The 23,957-nt window shown below is 43.3% G+C and overlaps 1 protein-coding gene across 1 annotated transcript in view; it reads right to left on the bottom strand.

Moving 5' to 3' along the window:
• cyp27a3 (cytochrome P450 family 27 subfamily A member 3) overlaps positions 1–23,957 on the bottom strand; it is an 82,492-nt gene that overhangs the window by 26,294 nt on the left and 32,241 nt on the right. Inside the window, exons 5-7 of the mRNA XM_084310686.1 lie at positions 8,976–9,139; positions 7,658–7,824; positions 2,563–2,644 (exon numbers count right to left, since the gene is read on the bottom strand). Of these exons, the coding sequence (XP_084166812.1) occupies positions 2,563–2,644; positions 7,658–7,824; positions 8,976–9,139 (413 nt within the window). The remainder of the gene's footprint in view (positions 1–2,562; positions 2,645–7,657; positions 7,825–8,975; positions 9,140–23,957) is intronic.

Raw genomic sequence — 23,957 nt, 5'->3', positions numbered from 1 at the left:
CCTGTGCCCCGTAGTGTAGCGGGGGGGAGTGACCGGAGAGCGTGCTAGACACAGCTAGATGGCAGCGGTTTTTTAGGGCGTGCCCATCTAATATAGCCGATCCCTCGGGCCGCTGAGGCTGTCGGCCTTGTGATCACCTGTTTTCTTTGTGTCCAGGGTATCTCAGGCGGGGGAAATATGGCCGCTGGCTGGGGGCCTCGCCGCAGCCGCCGGCGAGGCCGTGCTCTCACCTCTGGCTGCGCGGTGTGGGGCAGCGTGGGGCCCAGGTCAAATACCACCCGCGCCTCCATGGACAGACCAAGGTCCACCCGCGGAGAGGGGAGCCCTGAGGAGGAGACCCCTCCCCTCCTCAAGGGGAGATTGCTCCAACCAAAGATGCCTGTGAACAACCGTTGACAGCATCCTAGCCCTCCCTGCGGTTATAGCTTGCGGCTAGGTCAAAAGCTGAATAACCTCAAAACCTTGTGCGATGGTTGACGTCGGCTGGCCCTAAGGCCCCACTACCCGACACCATTTTTGACAGAAAAACAGCCAATTGAGCAATGTTTCCAGTCGCTGCTAAATTCTGTACCGCGGCGGTATAGGCTTCATCAGCCCACCAGCCACCTGCCGGGCCGACTCGCCACATGGCGTCGGCCGGACGGGACACCGTTCCACCATGTCAGGGCAAAGGACTGATGCCACCTGCTTCACTAAGCACGGAACACCAATGGTGGCTGCTGACCAAAGTCTACTACTAGTGAAGCACTGCTCCACTAGTAGTCATGTAACAACCTCCACTGCGGTGTGCACCCATGAAGGGATCAATGAAAGAATGAACGAAAACTCTTAACATATTGCAGAATGGGCTAGCCCAATACATAATTGTTAAGGGGATGCAGACCAGAGAAAACGCTAGTCCTGTCTACATCAGGGAACCCCATTTTCAATTCATAGATTCACAAAAAGCACACCTGCCCTGAGCCCTGAAAGTGTAAAAAAGCCCCCGCTAAACCCCCAACATTAGACACCGATTGACCGTCAGCATGAATGGTTAAGAGGAGGGAAGACAGTAAAGACAGCCCTCGGCGGGGTACATGGGGAACGGCGCCCCAACATTGTAGCATCAGCTGCGCGCTAGGATACCTGGAAAAACATCCAAAAGAGAGTCATGACGACCATGTCTTCCCAAATATCCCGCCCCCTGCGCCAATACATCACTCGGTCGTCTCACGAGACAACGAGCAGTATCACACATGCCATTACCAATGCCTGCTTAGCGCAGGCCCTACCTGTGCGCGACTTAGCTCGACTGCTAACCGTCGCACGAAGTCCCTCGGTCCGCTGTCACGAGACAAGGAAAACATAGAATAGGGCCGTCGTGCTGTCAGGACGGGCCGAGAAGGTTCCGGAGGCTGGCGAACTTCTGGCGAATTCCCAACATTGTGTAATTTCACCTTCTGCTTCATAACAATCTCCAGTTCTGAAGTGCATCTAGCTGCTTCCGCGTGTGGAAACAAAATGAGGAAGGGTGAGGCGTGACGCTAGGTGCGTGGAGATAAGGGGTTATCTCAGTAGGCAGAGCGGGACGCGAGGACAGTTGATATGTAACGTATGGTTATTCTGTAACTTAAAGAGTCCCTATTATCTGCTTGTGACCCACACACACACGCAGCCCTCACACTCCCCTTTCCAATGGCAGAGTTCAATCTGGATTTAGTAACACCAGGTGCCCCTGAGAGTGGAGCAAAAACCGTGAATGAAATCTACTGTAAGTACAGTTACTTTTTTATAATGTACATTTCTCCGCCATTTTTCATCAGATTGCAACGCCGTTTTTTGCTAGACATTCACAGAAAGGTAGATAAACTAACTGCATTCTATTTTTATGGCACTAACGTTCAGGTTTGTTCCACCCGTGAGATATGATCCCGAAAAAAAAGAGAAAAAATCTTCCCGCTACAAGTCAGATGATTGACAGGGGCTGGGGTGAGCTGGGAAGTGTAGTTTTTATTTTATTCGAAAGCCCATCAAAAGCCCTGGGTCTCTTCTCTCAAAAGACTATACTCTTTTTATTTATATATATTTTTTTTTAAATTTATTTGAGCATTTTTACAGCTTCATTTTTTGGCCATACAAGACCGACAGAGGAGAGGGAGAACGGGAGAGGAGGACATGCGACAAATCAGCCTGGGAGCAGGAGGCGAACCCGGGACGGCCGCGTAGGTGTGCGAAGCACTATGCGGTGCGCCACGAGGGCGCCCCTTAAAAGACTATACTCAAGTTAGGTTGCGCCAAATCCTTGAGTCAATAAACGCCTTTTTCCGATTCGATGCACTGAGATTTCTATAAACTCAAATTTCACTAATAACACTTCAAATCATTGGTAAACAAACGTAGTGCTGAAAATATACACTTTGACTGCTGTTTTGACAGGGTTAGGGTCTTTACTCTTGGCTACATTAAAACAAAAAAACGCAACATTAATTCTTATGCTCTGTATTGGTTGATTTATGGCGTGATATGAATCTCAGCCCTGTACCGGGCCCGTCGGGCAGATGATCTTCATATATCTGAACTCACCTTTTTGGGGAACAGATGATCTCCTACCACAATCTCGTTTTCGACGGTGACGCGGGCATTCCCTGGCACCACGGGATACAGCCTGATGACAATAGAACACGATGGAGGATTCACTCAAGTACAATCTGTTCATTTGATAAAAAGCAACTACTATTGAATATATACTCAAACGGTAGCCATTTTAACCATCCCAACTTGAGCATGAGATAAAGTAAGAGCAAAAGGGCCACCATGGAATTATGGTCAATAATAGGGATGGGCAAAACTCACTGGGAACTATTTGACTACTATACTACAATAGTGAACGAGAGATAATTAAACAAGCAAGCTAGCAGGCTGCTGTCATTGCTAACAGTTGGGTTCGATATTTATTTACGAGAACAAAAGCATTCATTCTGAGTTACATCACTGATGCTTGAAATGTGCAAGCTTAGTGAACAGAGTGTAACATCTCAAGTTCTTGAATGTACTGTAGTGATTGAGCCTCTCCAAGCTGTTATGCTACCTGGCTAGCTAGTGAGCTGTACCCAGCATGCCGTTCAGCGGTGTAACAGTTAATAGGGGTCCCCTCTCAACACTAAAGTGTTGAAGTTCCCTCTCATCCGCATGTCACATTACTTCTTTCACAGTCATTGGCAGTTGTGCGGCCTGTTATTTATGGTAGTTTGCTTGATATATAAAAGAATATCAGGATCAGAGCCAATCAGAGGCAGATTAAATAATGGTCGATAGATGATGGCAGGCTGCTAGCTAAGAAAGCTAAAGTAAAGGTTTAGGCATTCCAGCCCTCGTGGACAGAAGAGTGGGGTTTCAGAAGGACAGTGCTGTGTGGACTTTATGCCTTGAAAATGTTGTTTGGTGAACCTTGAGTGTTAAATGCCATTTTGAGACCAAACATGATAATACTTTCAAGGGTGAGGCAGACAAGACTGAATCCATCAAACGTGCCATCTCCAGGTATGGGAAGCAAGCATTTCATAAGGATGGCAGCATTCTTGTATAGTGCTCATATATACTTATAATGTCCTGAATGTCCTGAGAATTTATTTGATTAAAACTGGTGCTATGCTATGTGGATGGAATAGAATTACAGATCCGTTTACATATTACAATACAATTTTGATCTGGTGTCTTGGCACACTGATTAAGAAAAGAAAAGAAAAGAAAAGAAATGGCACTTCATATCCAAAAGGTTGCTGACCCCTGCACTACACAGTAAAAAAGGGGAATATTTTTTTAAGACAAAACAATAGTTGCATCAACTATTTGATTTTTTATAATTTAACTAAATCAATGCCCATCTCTAGTCAATACATCTTTAGTTGCGACTCTGAGGAGAATGAAGCAGGCAGGCCCGATCCAACATTCACAATAACCGCTAAGAGTCGAGGTGGACAGCCCGAGAGCGGACTGTGATGGATCACGGTTTATGTGGGTTTTATTTTAGGCCATGTCCACACAAATCCAGATATTTTGCAAAGCGCACATTTTCTTATACATTTGGGCCTTTCATCCACACGTAAACGGTGTTTTCAGAAAAGTAAACGAAGATTTTCCAAAATATCGGTTCAGTGGATCCGTGTAGCCATAGTCTAGATAAACAATGACGTCACAGCTCACTACGCATGCTCAGACTGTTGTTCTATGGCAATAGGCGCCCGTAGCCTTGAAGCCATGATGATAATAACGATGGCAGACAGAAATAGCATGTACAGTTTCTTCCCCCTCGAATGTATATATTTTCTTTTATTGATCTCTGCCTCTTAACACTTTCCGTGCCACACACGAGAATACTCGGGTTTATTTATAGGTGGTTGAAAGCCACTCACGAGATTTCTCGGAATTATTATTATAATAATTTTTTTAGCGATCTGAAATCATATTGCATCACCCGAGCCTACCCGAGTATAGCCGAGCGGCGCCGGCGATCATTGTGGAAAAAAGCGCCCCCTGTCGTCTCCCAGATGACATAAGGGATTTTGGAATGGACTCAATGAAAATGAATGGGGAAAAAAATCCGGTACTCCACATTTTCCAGTCCACTGATTCAGCCGGGCTTACCACAGTTCATTCTGGAACCTCAGAGCCCCGCTGATCATGGAGTTCTACTGTATCGCGTTGGATCTATACACTTATCGATTTTTTCGAATGGTGATCAGGAATTGGAATATACCAGTTGGATACCATCTGATGTCAGGTAAGGACTCTATGTTATCAGTGTTAGGATAATCAGAGTAAGTTTGATGAAGTTATAAGCTGTTTTGTGAAATGTCCTCTTTCGGTTTCACTGTAAAAGTCCAAGAGGAAATCAACTCGGCGATTATCCGTGCGCGGCCCGAATGTGCTTGCGTGCACGTATAATATTGATCATCTAGCGTTTATTTGAAAACGATTCATAAAAAGGCAGACGAATATCAACGTTGTGGAATATTCCAGTAAAAGACGATTTTCATAGAATGCCCCAGAATGGGCTGTTTTTTATTTCAAAACGGGGGCTTTTCTAAATGCTCTGAAACGGAAACGACGGGATAAAAAACCAATCTGCCTTGACAGCACTGACTGGAAAATAGTCTTTGATAATGCGATGGGCAGATTAGACACATAGCCATAATTTAAAACATAGATTAGGCGATATTAACGTTAACATTGGCGCCGATGGTGGCATTCAGCGGGTAAAAAGGAAAACCCGGCGTGGCGCTCAAAGTGTTAAGCAGTACTGTATATTTGTATATCTTGTTTCATAAATGTCTGGATGTAACAGTACTGTCTATCTACTCCAGTGCTTTTGCGTGTAACGGAGATGTATCTGTTATTTAGTTAGGCCTACTGGAAATCTTCGTTTGACATAAGTAGATTCTTCGTTTTTGTTTATTTATTAAGTTAATATAAACTGTGTTTCGAAAGTTTTTGAGGTTGTTAAATACACGCTTTTGATTTTTTTAAGTGGTGAGTGACGTTTTTTTTTTTGCCCGCTTATTTCTCACCGGAGAGATACAATGTCAATGTTGAGATCACAATCTCCCGATTCCGAAACAAAATAAGGCGAGTCCTTATCACAAACTGTTCCAAAGATATTTAGGCCATGTCCCCACGTATCTGGATCTTTTGCCAAATGGATATTTTCAGGCTCCGATTAAAAAAAAATCCTCGTCCACACGACAGTGTCAAAACAAAAAAAAAAACTGATCCAGACGCAAACACATAAACGCATATAAATTGCTCCAACAAGCATGCGGGCCAGTAGGTGGCGATAAGCGATATCTCAAATACCATAGTGGTACGAGCGGTCAGGACGACTGAGAAACGATAGGAATTGCCCACGTGACCATTCCTAGCATTTCCATTGGCTATATTGACATACATAGATGATAAATAGATAGATATAGCGGAGGATTATGCAGTCCAGACTAGAGGAAACAACCAATCTAGATATGTCACGATTCAATGCTTTACTTTTGCGCACTGGGTGACGGAGAGATACAATGTCAATGTTGAGATCACAATCTCCGGATTCTGAAACTAAATATGGCGAGTCCTTATCACAAACTATATATATACTAATTACAACAAGACATTCATTAATTGCATTGTACTGTTCACATGTGGTGCCAACATCCTCAACTATCCGCAACATCAGAGAGCATCAGGTGCAGACCTCTTCTGTCGCGAGTCTATTAACTAAATTTAGAATGCAATTTGGCTTTTAACTGAAGCCGGGCGCAAAACTAGACATGTTTAGCAAAACATTAAATATCTTTGCAACAGTTTGTGATAATGCCTCGCCTTATTTTGTTTCGGAATCGCGATATTGTGATCTCAAGGTCTCAACATTGACATTGTATGATATCTCTCGAGAAAATAAGCGGACGAAAAAAACATCACTCGTCACTTAAATAAATCAAAAGCATGTATTTAACAACCTCAAAAACTTTCGAAACACGGTTCATATTAACTTAATAAATAAACTAAAACGAAAAATCTACTTATGTAAACGAAAATGTCCAGTAGGCCTAACTAAACAACAGATACATCCCTATTACACGCAAGCAGCGTCTGATGGCCGAATCTGTCGGCACTGGAGTATACAGTACTGTTACATCCAGACATTTATGATATACAAGATATACAAATATACAGTACTGCTTAAGAGGTAGAGATCAATAAAAGAAAATATATACATTCGAGGGGGAAGAAACTACATGCTATTTCTGTCTGTCATTTCAGCACCAGGCGCTGTTCATCTTATTACCTGCATGCGCTTCAAGGCTACAGGCGCCTATTGCCATAGATAGAACAGTCTGAGCATGCGTAGTGAGCTGTGGCGTCATCGTTTATCTAGACTATGGGTTATCTAGACTATGCTACACGGATCCACTGAACCGATATTTTGGAATCGGTTTAAAATGCGTTTACGAAAATCTCCGTTTATGTTTCTGAAAACACTGTTTATGTGTGGATGAAAGGCCCAAACGTGGAAGAAAATGTGCGTTTGGCAAAAGATCCAGATACGTGGGGACATGGCCTTAATGTTTTGCTAAACAAACCCTAGTTTATTCTAGTGTGCTTTGGATGTATTTTTTGATTTTCTCTGGTGAGCTGTCAATCACCAGACACCAGTTAATTGCCATGCGGCATGGCAGGTGTGTGGGCTTGATTGCCACCTGATTGGTGTCAGCTGTGCAGTGCCTTTAAGTAGGCATGGTTGACTGTGTTCGGATGCTTGTCCATTTCATGTTTTCCCTCAATAGTAGAGGAGCGTCCCAAGCTCATGCTTCTTGTGTTTTCTCTGTCTCTAGTGCTGTTTTTTTGTTGTTATTTTCAACTGCTAGGCAGTGGTGGTTACTTTGGGTTTTTTCCCCCAGTTATTGTATACTGGTTTTTTGTGTTTCCTACAGCTTTTATTTGTATTTATTTTATTCTTGTGTTTTCCCCCACCCTCTCATCGCTCAGCGATTCCAGTGGTTACCCCTTTCTGGGGTAACTTTAAGATTCCCCTTTTTGTGTGTGTCTGCGTCCTCCACCCCCCCCCCCCCCCCCCCCCCCCCCCCCACTCCCCCCACTCCTGACAGACGAGTGGAAAAGGGACCCGGCTGACCTCAGCGTCTCCCTGACGACGGCCTTCAGGTAAGGCATCCGCGCGATGTTGTCGCTGGTCGGCACCTGGTCTCCCGGGCACACGTTCATCACCTCCCGGTACAGCTTGTCCTGGATCTCTGGCTCCCGGGCCATGTGGTACAAAGACCATGAGATGGTGTTGGACGTCTGCAACAGAGCAGCCCAAGGATTGCTGTCTGGAAGTGGCTTGGATAGATGCTATTGTACCAATGCTGGCACTAGGGGTGGGTATCACCAGAGGGCCCCATGATAATATATAATAATAATACCATAAATAATAATAATAATAATAATAATAATAATAATAATAATAATAATAATAATAATAATCATAATCATAATAATAATAATAATACGATAATACCACAATACTACAGTTACGATATTTTAATATCATGATACAGTATATTGTGTTTGTTAACATCTGCAATTTAAATATATATCTTTTGTATATATTTGTTTTGCAGTAAAATGGGATTGTCAAGCAAAAATACCTACAAATAAATATATATACAGTATATGCACTTACTGTAAAAAATGTAAATGTACAAAAGTGTTAAATATCCATAATTGGAGTTACTGTAATATTGACAGGCAAACTATCACAATATATTGCTGTATAATCTTTTTTCTCCACCCCTAATCAGCATTGGTACAGGGTATTGATACAGGGTATTTCTCCAATACCTAAACCCTGATACCAAGAGCCATGTGCAAATCAAAGCATAGCCACTTGGACTTTATGCATTTTTTTTTTAGATATAGAAAGATGTTAGATCTCTTTGATGGGGAAAATGTATTATATCTTAATACATTTCTGTCAAACTAAAGTTTATACTGTTCATTCAAAGTAATGGATCAGTATCGACTGATAGTTGAGGCCAAGAAAAAAAGATTTAAAAGTGGCATTGGTGCTTCCCTCTCTATTGTTAAGATGTCAAATCTGTACAAAACAGATCATACCACAAAACAGCCTTTGCAGTATGAAATGCAGTGAACTTACATAATATATATAATATATATATACACGTTACATATTGAAGACAATCAACTGGGAGTGCTGCACTGGGTCAATATAATTATGATAATATTGAAGTAAAAAAAAAAACAGGTGCTCGTCAAGGACAAGGGCAATTAGTATGAGAGATAGAATGCAGAGGCTGAACAGCTTACTTCATGGAAGTCCTTAGTGGAAGTGACTCCCTGATGAAGACCCGATAAGATACCATTCACATCCATTGTGCTGTTTATAAATTTGTTTCCTAAAATGATAAATGGTGAGAATAAGTCCCTCTCACCGTGTCGACTCCCGCCAGCAGCAGCTCAGTGATGCTGCCCAGGATCTCTGTGACGGTCATCTGCTCGCTGAGCAGCAAGTGTGTGAGATATTCCCCCTCCACAGGCAGCCCCAGGCGCACCTTCTCCTGGATCTCCTCCATTTTGTGTTGCACCAGCTTCTCAGCTTGGGGATGCAGGGGGGGGGGGGGATGACACACACACACACACAACGTTTAAGCTAACGATGAGAGGTATATAGCAGAATTAAATAAAGTACTAATTGACCACAGGAAAAAGTTACATAATGTACGTTATGTTATAGCCACAAGTAATATACTGTATTTACATATTGTATCTGCAAATGTCCAAAACAAATGGCTGCAAGCAGGAGTTGAACCAGCAAACATTGCAGTGGCGGGTCAGTGCTCTCACCGCTATCTAATTATGATTATAGTTACACTTAAGGTTAGTTTTAACGTTCGCTTAACAGTTATGGTTAAGATATAAAGTTAAGGTTTGGGTTCGATCTTAACTTAAGAACTTAAACATTTTCTGAAAATGGAAAAAGTAAAGATTTTTAGAATATGTAATATATGTACTTATTTGTAATACGTACTTTTTTATACAATACGTAAATATATTACTTATTACTATAACATAACGTACATTATGTACCTCAATTAGTACTTTATTTACATATTTCAATGCAGATCGGGCTGTTAAAAATAATGGTGCCAGTTTCTTTTCTTTTTTTCTGTACAAGGAAAACACCATTGTATAGCTTTAGACTTAACACATATATTGTCACACTTCATTTATTCAAACCTCTCTGCACTTACGGGGTGCTTTGGGTCTGTTAATAATAATAATAATATAATTTAGGACCTGCTCCGAGGTCATCATTTGGCACACATGCGAACCATGCATACAATGCGTATCTGCGATTAACCCATCCCGTCGTCCTTCCCCCCCAAGGGCAGCCGGGAGCAGACAGGCGCCACGTGAGCCGCGCCAGGGGACCAATCCAAGTGCTCCTGTCCGTCTTCGTCAAGGACGCCACAGCGTTAGCGATCTTGTTGTTGTGCATGTTTTTCCATTGGGTTTATCTTATCGGGGGGGGAAACCCTTGCGAGCACGGGGAGAACATGCAAACTCCACACAGAAAGGCCTGGGAGATACCCCACCTGGGTAACTGGCATCATGGAAACCTGGTCCCCAAGCGGGATTCGAACCCTGGACCTTCTTGCTGTGAGGCGACAGTGTTAACCACTACACCACCGTGCCGCCGTGTTAAGAGACTCGTTGCCTTGGGGAGGTTTGGAAGGAAGTGCGGAAGCCCCCGGTATCTAGAGCCCGGTCTGGAAAAGCCATTCAAGCGCCCGTTGGGGGGTTTTGAAGGGAAATGAGGAAGCCCCAGGCTAAACCCCGGTCCTGACAAACCCCTTTCATCGCCCACTGTGTGGCACCTGGCCTTGGGCTGCGTGCCGTGCAGGCATGGGGGCCCACATTGCTGGTGCCAGGTGCACATCAGAATTAGAATCAGAATTTTACTTGAATTTGACAGTAATTTGACTTTTCCCTCCTGCACCTGTTCATATCCTATTCCCTACAAGTTTCTTTAATAGTTGTCATACAGAAGTACAGAATACTTTCATACAAAATGCTTCTTACTGTTACGCTCCAGAGACTGTGCTAGACAAGATAGTATCAAATAACATAGTATAGCATGTAATTTAGAAGAAGAAAATGAGGTCACAGTGTTCGGTATAGACATATGTACAATGTTCTGAGTTACCATATAATATACAATACTATGCAGTGTACTAATGTACAGTACTATATAGTGCAAAGCAGAAATGGGATGAGGTACAATTTACAGTAAGGTGTACGAGTTGTAGTGCAATCCTTCATCAATAAATATAAAGTGTAGGGAGTGGGTGCTACAGTGTGTTTGTTTAAAGTGGGTGTGTGCTATAAAGTGTGTGGAGTGGGTGCTACAGTGTGTTTGTTTAAAGTGGGTGTGTGCTATAAAGTGTGTGGAGTGGGTGCTACAGTGTGTTTGGGTAAGGGGTGTAGGGTTAGGGTTACCCTAAACCGTGTTCGTATCCTATTCCCTACCCCTACACCCCTTACCCTAAACCGTGTTTGTATCCCATTCCCTACCCCTACACCCCTTACCCTAAACCGTGTTCGTATCCTATTCCCTACCCCCACACCCCTTACCCTAAACCGTGTTCGTATCCTATTCCCTACCCCCACACCCCTTACCCTAAACTGTGTTCGTATCCCATTCCCTACCCCTACACCCCTTACCCTAAACTGTGTTCGTATCCCATTCCCTACCCCTACACCCCTTACCCTAAACCGTGTTTGTATCCTATTCCCTACCCCCACACCCCTTACCCTAAACCGTGTTTGTATCCTATTCCCTACCCCCACACCCCTTACCCTAAACCGTGTTCGCATCCTAGCCCCCCCCCCCCCACACACACACACACACACACACACAAACACTCATATACACATATGATGTTTTTATTTGACTACTATGAGTAGCATATGTTTGCCAAGGGAATTGGGTTTCTTCATTGAGCACTTATCCTTATCACTCCATGCCCAATTTCAGCCTCCTAGGGGCGAAACCTGTGGCTGCTGGAGGGTGGGGAATTTTTTCTCAACCAAGAGAATGACCTGTAGAGAATGAACCTAGAAATGAACACAATTTAAACACAGTACCCCTTTCTACCCCAACCGCCTTGCATAACTTTTAGGCAGCATGTTTACCTTCCTAATGCCTCTGTTGAGTGCACCTCCCACCCTTCAGGAGTCGGACATCTATACAGACTCCAGCCAACAGTCTCTTCTCTCTGCTGTGGACAAACAGACACTGCCCCAGCTTCTCCTCCTCACAGCACAGAGAGGCTGAATAGAAGCTGCTCCTCTTCACAGCACAGAGAGGCTGAAGATAAGCCTCTTAGTTGGGTCATCTGTGGCACTTCCGTGACCGTGGAGAGCGAAGGTCCGTTTCTCAATGGATTTGTCATCTAGGAGGGTTAATAAACAAATTCAGCCGGGGGGTATTGTTTAAAAAGGCGGGGACCAAAATCCAAAATGGCTGCCGTGGAAATTAACTTTTTAATGGTTTGACCTACAATGATGCACAATACATGGTTTCAGAGCTTATTTTGGTCAAGGAATACATATTTGGTGTTTATATAATGATTTGACCTATTGTTGACCTTCAAATGCAAGATGGCTGCCAATTTTGAGCTCCAAAAGAGATGTTTTTCAAAATCGTCACAGAGCCTTCATATTAGGCTCTAATGAAAGCTCTGCTCATGATGAGTTGAGTTATGGACACAGGGGATAGGTGGGTATCTTCCACCATACTCCATCCATCTGTGAAAGTCGGAGACATGAGCACCCCTGTTTGCTTCAGCAGGGTGGGTTATTTGCCCCAGATGAGAGGAGAGAGCGGCTTCGCGCGCCTTCAGAATCCTTTGGCAATCTGCGCATGCGTATGGGGAGTAGGTGCTGAAAAAGGGACTATAGCTTGGCCGATTAAGTTCCGTTCGATTTGGAATTGGTCGTGCCGTGTTCAGGAGACTCAGGCGTATAAAAGTCTATTCGATCTTTTTTCCAGCACCCACACAGCCGTAGCTACAACCACTTACATCAAGGCTCTCATTCACATTCATTCATTTGCTCCCCCCGCGATCTCCTCCATGATTTCAGAATCCCGGAAGTGTTGCGGTGGTCTATGATTGTCTTATTATAAGTCTATGCTGCTTTAAAGCGTGCATTGACTATAAACTACATTTCCCATAATGCATGTCAATTATGTGACAGGCAAAGTGGCGGCATCCCATGTACATGACATGTAGACATCGGTGTTTAATTACGGCGATTTCACCATCAAGTCGAATTGAGAATTGAACATATTTATTAGTGTCATGATGCCAACATGTCCAGTAAGAGAAAAGTTGATGGAGATGGAAGGCAGTTTCAAGAAAGATGTGAAAGTGAAAACATGTTTGTGCTTCAAGGATAAGAAACGGTATGTCTTTTGTGTTATGATGCGGCGTCTGTCGTCAAAGAGTACAATCTACGTCTGAATTTTTACACCAAACACCAAACGCATGCCAGATTTAGCCTCCCAAGAAAAACAACAAATTGTCCAAGAATTAAAAGGCAGACTGCAATCGCAGCAGAGTATGTTCACAGGAGCTACAGCCAGAAACCATGCAGCAAAGCTAGCTTTATTGTGGCTGAAGAAATATTGTCTGAACTGTCTGATCCAAACTGGCTGTGTGACTTTGCTGTTGTGTGACATAACGAGCATCGTGTCAAATGTTATCAGAAGCTGCAGGAAGCAAACAAGTCCCACCCAAAACCTGACCAATATAGTTGTGAACTGAGACAACCCTTATTTTTTAGTACAGTTACAGTTGTGTTCATGCAGAGAATTTTTCTGTAATCAAACTATCTCCCATTAGTTGGATGTATGGCCTCTGCAAGCTTGAGTGCAGCCATTTGTTTTTGTAAAATGCTACATCTGTCCCACGTGTTCTTAGCAGCTCACAAGTGTTGCTTGCACCATAGTTCTGCCCCTCTGAATGAACCTCAGTAAATATGCAATTTAACTGATAGATACAAAAAAATGTATGTATTTATGTTAATTTAATTGTGTTGTTTTCATTTCTGCTAAATAAGTATGTACATTTAGTTTGGTTTGGTAAACATTGCTCTATGAACAGTCTGTCAGTGTACTGTATGTGGGGCAGGTGCAACCTCGTTCCCACTAGTTGTATCTCCGTGAGATAACGCCTGGTAAAGAACTACTGCCCAAAGTGTCTATGGGGTCGAATTTCCGGTGTTTGTATTTCCCCTGGAAGCTGCCTCCGATTTACAATTTATGAGCGTCTGCTTCGTTCTTTGTTTCGCTGGGGACTATAAACAGACCTGGACTGACCGGAACCGGTACGGCTGTAGCCTGGACTTCCTGTACTTCCATTTAGACCGTTTAGGAGGCATATCTTGTCCAACCTAGGGCAGGTACAATAAGAGTTTTCTTCTTCCTGTTTCTTTCGGCCATGGGATTTAGTGGATCATATTAAGTGAACTATATGTACTGAAGACACAGTTGGACTGTAACAATTCCATGTACGAATAAATAAAAATGAAATGAAAATGAAAAATTGCCTGATCATTGATTGATAGAGTAATATGTGGTTCTTAACCTGATAAATCAAAAGGATTTATGTAAAAATAACGTATACATCTATGCAAATGCATATTGTGGTGGAATTTTTGCTAACAATGACCCAGTTGGAACTGAAAGAATGATTACTTGAATCAAGGATAGAAGCTGATAAGCTAAATGTATTATCTGTGCAGAGTCTCACTTCAGTTTACAATGTGTATGAAAAGAGACGGTTTGAATGCAAAGAGACAGGCAGGATACCGGGGGTGGGGGGGCTGCCCAAAATCAGACATTTCTAAGAAGCTGCGCTTCGTAAGTTAGTGGAATTCAGACATGGCTATGTCTGGACAAAAAAATGCAAACCTAGAAACAAGCTTCCTGTGTTGCAACAGGAAGTTGTATCGTTATGTTTTATGTATAGCAGGATGTGTGGGGGACTGAAAGTAACACCTGTATCTCCTTGCATCTTTACGAAGAAATATAGAACAGAAAAACGCATGTTTTTGGTATCTGAATCTAGGGACATCTATGGATCTCAGGGAATGTATTCCCAGTGTCAGAAATATTGTGTCTGTTACTAGGCTTGAGTAAATTGTAATGAACCAAAGGAGAATGGGTCTCATTCCTGAATATTTTCCAAAGAGTTCTCTTGGAAGACTTATCTTGGAACCAACTGAGACAGAATCGAAGACAAGTTCACTCTGAGTCCCCAACGTGTGGGGAAGATGTCTTAAGTGGCTCAAACAATCACAGCTGAGATGCATTCTGAAACATGAACGCGCATCCCTGTTCAGCCATCTTGCATTTGAAGGTCAACAATAGGTCAAATCATTATATAAACACCAAATATGTATTCCTTGACCAAAATAAGCTCTGAAACCATGTATTGTGCATCATTGTAGGTCAAACCATTAAAAAGTTAATTTCCACGGCAGTCGTTTTGGATTTTGGTCTCTCACAAATTGCCCCTGCCTTTTAAAAAAATACACCCCGGCTAATTTGGTTTATTAACCCTCCTAGATGACAAATCCATTGAGAAACGCTCTCCACGGTCACGGAAGTGCCACAGATTACCCAGTTATCTCCTCCTCACAGCACAGAGAGGCTGAATAGAAGCTTCTCCTCCTCACAGCAGAGAGAGGCTGAATAGAAGCTTCTCCTCTTCACAGCACAGATAAGCTGAAGATAAGCTTCTCCTCTTCACAGTACAGAGAGGCTGAAGATAAGCTTCTCCTCACAGCACAGAGAGGCTGAAGATAAGTTTCTCCTCTTCACAGCACAGAGAGGCTGAATAGAAGCTTCTCCTCTTCACAGCACAGATAAGCTGAAGATAAGCGTCTCCTCTTCACAGTACAGAGAGGCTGAAGATAAGCTTCTCCTCACAGCACAGAGAGGCTGAAGATAAGTTTCTCCTCTTCACAGCACAGAGAGGCTGAATAGAAGCTTCTCCTCTTCACAGCACAGAGAGGCTGAAGATAAGTTTCTCCTCCTCACAGGCCAGTAATGTCACTCACTCACAGTTCACCACTCTGCCCCCTAGTGGTGGCTCATGGGAACGTTGTGTAAATCCAGCTAAATGAATGCAAGAATGCTTTGCTTTCTATGTGTCCTTGTTACAGTTAGTACTTTTCTAATGTTTGCTGCACAAAATATCTGCCCACCCCCCAAAAGAAGAAAAACACTGCAACATTGTGGATATTTTCTGTTAACTGATGTCGGGTTGTAAACTTTTTTCTATTCAGCACAATGGAAAACCCACACAAACACACTGTTCAAACGGGCAGACTGAGAAGTGGACACAACTAATAGTGTTTGTTGTGTAACATAAGCCACTAGGTGGCCATACAGATGGACAGTGGACCAATTCACTGTTGATGGCACATTGAACTCAGCCTTGAACAGAGACATGTGAAATGAACTTTGGAAGCGGTGGAAGCAATCGGTGGCCTTGGAATTAATTTGATAACACAAGCTTATAAAAGGCCATGCACTCTAAAAACCTGTTCTGAAAGCAAGTGGGTCAGGGGACTATAGTTTATTTACTCAACTTGTTATGGGCGCAGGTGAAGGGAGGGAGCAAAACCAAATGTAGGTACCGTCTAAACTGTATAGGTGTCACAGTATGTAGATGCTGTCTAAACCATATATTCTGTACAGTAAGTGTCACAGTATGTAGGTACTGTCTAAACCGTAGTATGTAGGTGCAGGGCCAGACTGGGGAAATGATTCAGGCCGGGAAATATAGTGCGAAATATAGCCCCAGTCAGGCCACTTTTTAAGCGGGGGGTCTGGGGGTCCCCCACCAGGAACATTTTAGTTACAAAGACTTAATTCCCTGCATTCTGGTGCAGGACTTTTATAATTGTTACCCTTTAAATGCCATTGTTTGTGATGGCATCACAAATTATTGTTAACACTTTCACTGCCACACACGAGATATCTCGGGTTCCGATAGTTATGTTGAAAGCCACTCACGAGATTTCTCGAATTTTTCTTTTAGCGATCTGAAATCATATTGCATCACGCGAGCCTACCCGAGTATACCCGAGCGCCGCCGGCGATCATATGTGGAAAAAAGCGCCCCCTATCGTCTCCCAGATGACATAAGGGATTTTGGAATGGACTCAATGAAAATGGATGGGGAAAAAAATTCCAGTCCACTGATCCAGCCGGGGTTACCACAGTTCATTCTGGAGCCTCTCAGCCCCGCGGAATCATGTGTACTACTGTATCACGTTGGATCCATACACTTATCGATTTTTTCGAATGGTGATCAGGAATTGGAATATACCAGTTGGATACCATCGTGATGTCAGGTAAGGAATCTATGTTATCAGTGTTAGGATAATCAGACTAATTTTGATGAAGATATAGGCTGTTTTGTGAAATGGGCTCTTTCGGTTTCACTCCAAAAGTCCAAGAGGAAATCAACACGGCGATTATCCGTGCGCGGCCCGAATGTGCTTGCGTGCACGTATAATATTGATCATCTAGCGTTTATTTGAAAACGATTCATAAATAGGCAGACGAATATCAACGTTCTGGAATATTCCAGTAAAAGACGATTTTCATAGAATGGTCCAGAATGAACAGTTTTTTATCTCAAAACGGGTGCTTTTCTAAATGCTCTGAAGCGGAAATGAAGCGATAAAAAACCAATCTGCCTTGACAGCACTGACTGGAAAAGTAGTCTTTGATAAGCGACGGGCAGATTAGACACATAGCCATAATTTAAAACATAGATTAGGCGATATTAACGTTAACATTGAAGTGGACCGTGGCATCAAGGGGGTAAAAAGGAAAACCCGGCATGGCACTCAAAGTGTTAACAAAACACACACATTTTTTTATATTTTCAATATATAATGTGGATTTTTCTGGGGGGGATTATTACAGGCTAATTGTTATAATCATCATGTCAATGATTAGCAACAACACTGATTTTGATGGATTTTTTGTTTTTTGTAATGTCAGACTTAACAACAACTCTTATCAGAAAAGTGGGAGTATTTCATTTTTTATCTGACATTACAATACAAATAAAAAATGTATGATCAGGACTGAAGTTGAATAAAATATTTATGAAAAAAAAGTGGAAAAGTATTTCAACATATAATATTTGTATGGCGTTTTTTGAAGAGGACAATTTAGTCCCCTAATGGTAAGAGTGTAACACTTTAGTTTTCAGACACAAGGGTTAAATGATTGATTATCCAGTTTTTTGGCAGCTTTAACATCGGGCTTTTGACAGGGGACGATGCATGGTAACGTTAGCTATGTTAGCTAGCTAGCATGTTTATTTTGATCACTGACTAACCTGGTGGTCTCGTGATGCAAGAAAACATTTCGTAAATGTTGCCACATTTAGCGGCATCTCCTGCAAGGGCCTTCATTTCTTTCTCTCTCTCCCTCTCTGCTCCACCCTTCCTCTTTTTTCCACTGTTGAACTGTTGAAACATTTAATTTCCAGTAATTTCCATCTGACTGTTCTGTGAAATACAAGCAGTCAGCAGTATGCAGGGCTCGAAATTGCGACCGTTTTGGTTGCATATGCTCCCGAAATTTGATCCGTGCAACCTCAAAATAGAATTGGGAGCATTTGTGTGAGTGAAAATTATTGTTCTGATGCGACCTCCTCCCCCCCCTCCCCGAACGTCCCTTTCTCTGTCCATTCGCTAGTTTGTACACTCAGTATGTGCCTTGTGAGTTGACAGTGACCATTCTAACCAATCAAACGTGAGATTGACGTTCTTACATTTAATGCTGATTTTAGATTGGTTAAGATTAGCAATCACTACCTTTCGTGGCACTCCACTGTCATGTGACAGAGAGCTAACGCGTTAACTAGGCTAATTAGCCTAACAGTCACATCTAGATACCTCAAAACCTACTCTAGCGGGGCCTTTAACCTAGAACTGGAGAGCCTGGACTGGTCAGAAGAGCTCAGTGGTACACTGGTTAAAGAAACATGGCTTGGTTTCAAAACCAAATTCTCAACAGTACTAAACGTCATGGCCCCCTAAGAACCACCAGAGTAAAAAATCGCGCTGAGCTGTGGATGCACACCGAAATATTGACCGCTATGAAAATCAGAGACAAAAAATGCTGAGTTTCGTAAAAGTCAGTCAAAGCTTACCAAAAGCTCGAGCAGTGAACTCCAAGCCCACGTGACTGAACTCAAACTGCAAAGAAACAGACTAAGAAATTACGTAAACTCCATGATCAAAACTGCAAAAAATAATTTCATCAATGACAAAACTGAGGAAAACAAAAATAAACCCTGTGAACTTTGGAAATTACTCAATAATCAACTAGGCTGCAGTAAAAAACTTAAAACCAGATTTTCAAACATAAACATAAAGACGGACAACACGCTCATCACAGACAAGCTGGATGTGGCCAATTACTTAAACATATTCTTCACAAACATAGCCACAACACTGGTAAATAAACTACCCTCCCACTCAGGGCATTTTGGGGTAGATCACATCATAGCCTACTACAATAACCTAGGGGTCCGCAAAGACGATTTCAAACTAGAAATGGTAACAACAGTTGAGGTACTCAAAAAACTGAGCGCCCTCCAACCTAACAAGGCCATGACAATATCCCCTCCAAATTCCTCAGAGACTCAGCAGCCGCCATCACCCCAGTCATCATAAAACAGGTGTCGTGAATTATCAAAATAAAACATGAAAAATATCAATGAAATGTACATGTGCAGGACGAAAATACTGTGGTAAGATGTATTACAAAATGGATCAAAAATCAGCAGGATGTCTCCTGGCCTAAAGAGCCAGACCTCAGCAAACAGCTGTTAACAGTGTACCATCCCCTGTCAAAATAGCTCCAAGCAAGGACACCTCACCAGCCAAGGACAGCGGGTTTGTAGGTAAGTAAGGATTGTGCGTCTGAAATTGGTGGAGGTCGAGCGGTCTCAAATTGGGGTTTTGCTATGGGTAGAAGTGAATGCTGTGCTGGACCGAAAATGTGTTGGTATCGGAAGACGCCAGAGACCAGAATTCACAACCTGGCTCGGGTCTCGGTCGCGCCAACGCAGCACTTGATAGGATAGGGAATTAAGGAGGGGCGCGCAATCGGATTGAACAAGTACAGAGTTGCGGGGGAAGTGTCGAATTTGTAAGCGACTAGAAATGCTATAAATAGGGTTATTGTTCAAGGGACAATTGAGAGTCTGGTAGTAGTGATTTTGGGTTGATGAATGGGTTAAATGAGGCGCTGTTTTCACTCGTCAAACCGGGCCCCGCTCTGGGAACGGCTGACGGAGGGAAAGAGCGGTACCATTTGTGGATTTTACAAAACCCTTCATTGGTCAATATTATGACTGCCAGTATTGAGAGGTTTAAACTGGTCTGTATTTGGTTCAGGTCGCGCGCAGCCAGGGGGATATGGGGAGTCGGGCCAGGTTACTTAACAGATTTCTTTCATAGAATCGGTGCGCTGGCAGTTAACGTTGGGAGACGTTTCATACGTGAAGCTGAAAAGACGCAATCCGACATCATACAAGCTTGGGTTCACCTTTTGTTGAATCTGAGAAATATCAAGCTCGTGGAGGAAGGATACTGTAGGAAATAGTTGGTTTGTGGTTAAACTAAGAGCACAGATTTGGCCGCAAAACGCCATTCAAGCCGCCAGGGGGCTCCTGCGAATGTACTCTCTGCGAGCTACTTAAAGTGTATGGTGAAAGACTCTGGAGTAAGTAAGCCGAATCTCAAACCTTGGTATATAGAGCACTTAAAAAAAAAAAAAAAAATGGAAATTGAATGAAGGACTTGCACTTATGATTAAGACAAGTTGCATTGTATGAGCGAGGTTTAGGTTAGGAAATGCGCTTAGGAATGGGCAAGGGAATGGGATGTTTATAAATAGGACAATGTGTTTTGCTAAATATATATGGTTGATGAATGTCTGTTAGAGGTTATGAGTGAATGCCAGTGTATTTTTTGTATCGTTATAAAACTCTAGTGACCAAAAACGGCAGCGGAGAAACCATAACACTGTCCGTTGTATGGGGAAGGTTTGTTTTTTTTCAAGGGCAGTGGAACGTGGCATAGGTTAGCTTGCTATATTAGCCGCGAGGACGACAGGGATTAACTATGGACGCTGCGTTGCGATATCGAGTGAATTGAGTGAATGGCGAGAGTAATGGAACCAAAATGATGTGTGAGATTCGCTGAATTTTTTTTAATTGGTGGTATTAAGTCGTAGTTTAATGTAGTAGGGATTAAAAGAAGCAATCTTTTGGGGACTGATGACGTCACTAGAAACGTCTGCTCGGAGGGGGCTTTGGGAGCGTTGGATTTAAAATACTGTGTATTTCGGCCAGGCGGGGCCAAACGGGCGAGCGAACTAAAATAAAGATAATAATATATGATCTGTAAACTAGCGCTTAATGAGATTAAAGTTATGTTGCGGAGTATAACTGTTGCGTAAACGTCGCGATGTGTTGTGCCGCTCGAATCAACTGGATAATGGGCCATATAGGAGACCACATTATGGAGGCTAAGCTAAGCTAATGGAGCTAATGGTGGGAAGCTAACTAAGCTGAAATGCTAAGCTACCTGTGCTAACAATGTAGCATGATTGAACTCTCGGTGAATATCGCGTGATGCTATTTTGGTGGCTGACGACGAGATCTCGTGTTTGTAAACATGACGAAACTCCTGTGGAGGATTCTGGGGAGTGTGGTTTATTATAGAGTAAAGACGTCGATTTGATGTTGTGTGGTGATGTGCTGCGTGATGACGCACTTGTGAGGGAGGGGGAGGGCGCCTCCTGCAGGACGTTGTGAGTACTGTAGTACAATAGAGGTGATGGGCGAACGTTACAGCAGAGGGCGGTGTTGCCTCTTGGATGTTTACACCTCTCCTTCACAGTGCGCCGGCCATTTTGTGGTTTTTATCGGTTTTTTCGTTTTTGTGTGGCGACTGTATATACTTGTTTGATTATAAATCTATATCTGTTGTGGGCCCGGTATGATGACAATAGTGGGGAAGGAACGGAATGGATGGGTGCGTGTTTGTTTGTGACTTTACTGGTAGTGTTATTCCAATAGTAGGCAGTTTATGGGGGTGACTAGTAGGTGTTTGAACGTGTGGAAGCGTGATGTGTCGATCTGCACATGTGCGCCATGGTGCCGTCAGTACAAGGGGGATGGATGATGGGCTTTTGTTAGGGCAGTAGACAGTGAAAGGCTATAGGGGGCGGTGTTGGACAAGACGAGTTGGGGTGAACGGCGACGTTGTGTGCTGTGACGAGAGGCTGCGTGCCCCCCCCCCCTCCTCCTCTGTGTCTCTCCCTCCCTCTCTCCCTCTCCCCTCCCTCTCTCCCTCCCTCTCTCCCTCCCTCCCTCCCTGCCTTCCTCCCTCCCTCCCTCCCTCCTTTCCTGCCTCTCTCCCTCCCTTCCTCTCTCCCTCTCTTCCTGCCTCTGTATGTCTCTACCCACTCTCCCTCCCACTCTCTCTCCCGTAATCCTTCTGTCCCTCCCTCCCTCTCCTCTCTCCCTCCCTCCATCCCTCTCTCCCTCCCTCCCGGTATCTCCCCCTCCCTTTGTTTCCTCTCAATCCCTCTCTTCCTGTTTGACTCTGGTGAGCTACCAGGTTCTCAAAGGGGTTTAGTTCAAGTTAGTATGCCTTTTCGGTAAGGTTTAAAGTATAGTGTTAGATATTAGGGACTCCATGCAGACTCCTTTAGTCTGATTAAAGTAGGGTTTGATTTAAGTTGAAGTTAGGCAGCAGATGCTGAGGATAGTGTTTAAAGCCCTGTGGGTTAACTGGACCAGGCAATACGGTAAGGTCTACTAGTTAATTCTAAATTTTTTTGATAATGTTAATGTTCAATTGGGAGGCCCCCCCCCCCCTCCTCCGTCTCTCTATCCCTCTCTGTCTTCACTCCTTCCTCTGTCTCCCACCCTCCGTCCCTCCATCCCTCTCCCCCTCCCTCCCTTTCCTCTCTCCCCCCCCCCCCTCTGTCTCTCCTTGTATTTCTCCCTGTGTCTCTCCTTCCCTCCCTCCCTTCCTTTTTCCACGTGTGCCCCCCCCTCCGATGCTTGCCTTCGAATGGTTTATGGGTACGCTGCAGACCATGGCTAGTTTGGGTAGTGGACTGCTAAGTTGGGTTTAGGTTTCCATTTAGGGGTCCCTCCATCTCCCTGACTGGCCCTAAGGGTAATATTCAGCCTTGAGTGTGGCGTGTATGTTTAGACTGGGGGCAAGGAGTCCAAGCGTTTGTTATGAAGGGAATGGGTTTTACATTAGGTTGGTTTTGTTTAGAGACGGTTGAGGTGTGTTTGTTCATTTTAGACAAGGTGTCAGTCCCCTGGTTCCCCCTTCTGTTAGGGTCCTTGGAAACAGGGTTGGCTTTGCGTCATGTTGTGTGTTATTGGTTAGATGTTTGTTTTGAACTGCGTAGTTATTATGTGTGTGAAGTAGGTGCCGGATGGGCGCTGGCCTGTCTAGGTACAGAAATGGTGGGACGAATTGTAATATTCTTTGTATAGGGAGCCTGGGGTGTTTTCGTTCGGATTCGCGACTGAAGGAAAAATACTTTGGGTCTTTGTGAATTCGAGGATCTGTGAGGATATTGCGTGAGTATAGTATGGGTGTCCATGAGTTTATGACATGGACAGCTGCGCTGTGCAACGGTCGAGGGTTTAGTGATATAAATCACTATACATTTATTTTTTCCCTTGATAGCAGTTGGAAGCGGAGACAACACCAAAGGATTTTTGGTGTTGTGAGGGGGAAATGTGTGAAAATATAATGAAAAATGATGTTGTATGAAGAATGTGATGAGAGGTTGAGATGTAAATATGGAAAGAAATGTAGGAAGAAGTATAATTTTTGATTTCCATAGTAGAAAGCAAGCGGAAGTTAATATTACATTTACATAGTAAATACGCTGAGAGGTCATTTAAAGTATGAAATAAGATCGGAATGAGAGATTCATCAAGGCAAAAAGAAATTGGAACAGATGAAGGACCAGGTTTACAAAGATTATTAGACAATTGATAGGCTGTGGGGAACTAATGTTTGTATTCCCCAGAGAATCATGTAAGAGGAACACGCAAGGGATTGGAAACCTCCAGTTTTCCGGTTGGACGAACGAACAAAAACAAGCTAAGGCCGTATCGTTATGGTGAAATAAATCACACCAAATCTCTCTAGAAATATTAGTATAGAGTTGCCCGACATTTCGAATGCATAACAGATAGTGGAAATGACAAGGGAAATACCACTGATGTTAAGTTTGGGTGTGTTTGCTTTCTTTCTGCGCAGGT

This window comes from Notolepis coatsorum, assembly GCF_963971535.1.
Source record: "Notolepis coatsorum genome assembly, chromosome: 3".
Classification (NCBI taxonomy): Eukaryota; Metazoa; Chordata; class Actinopteri; order Aulopiformes; family Paralepididae; genus Notolepis; species Notolepis coatsorum.
This window is presented reverse-complemented; position numbering and strand designations above follow the sequence as displayed.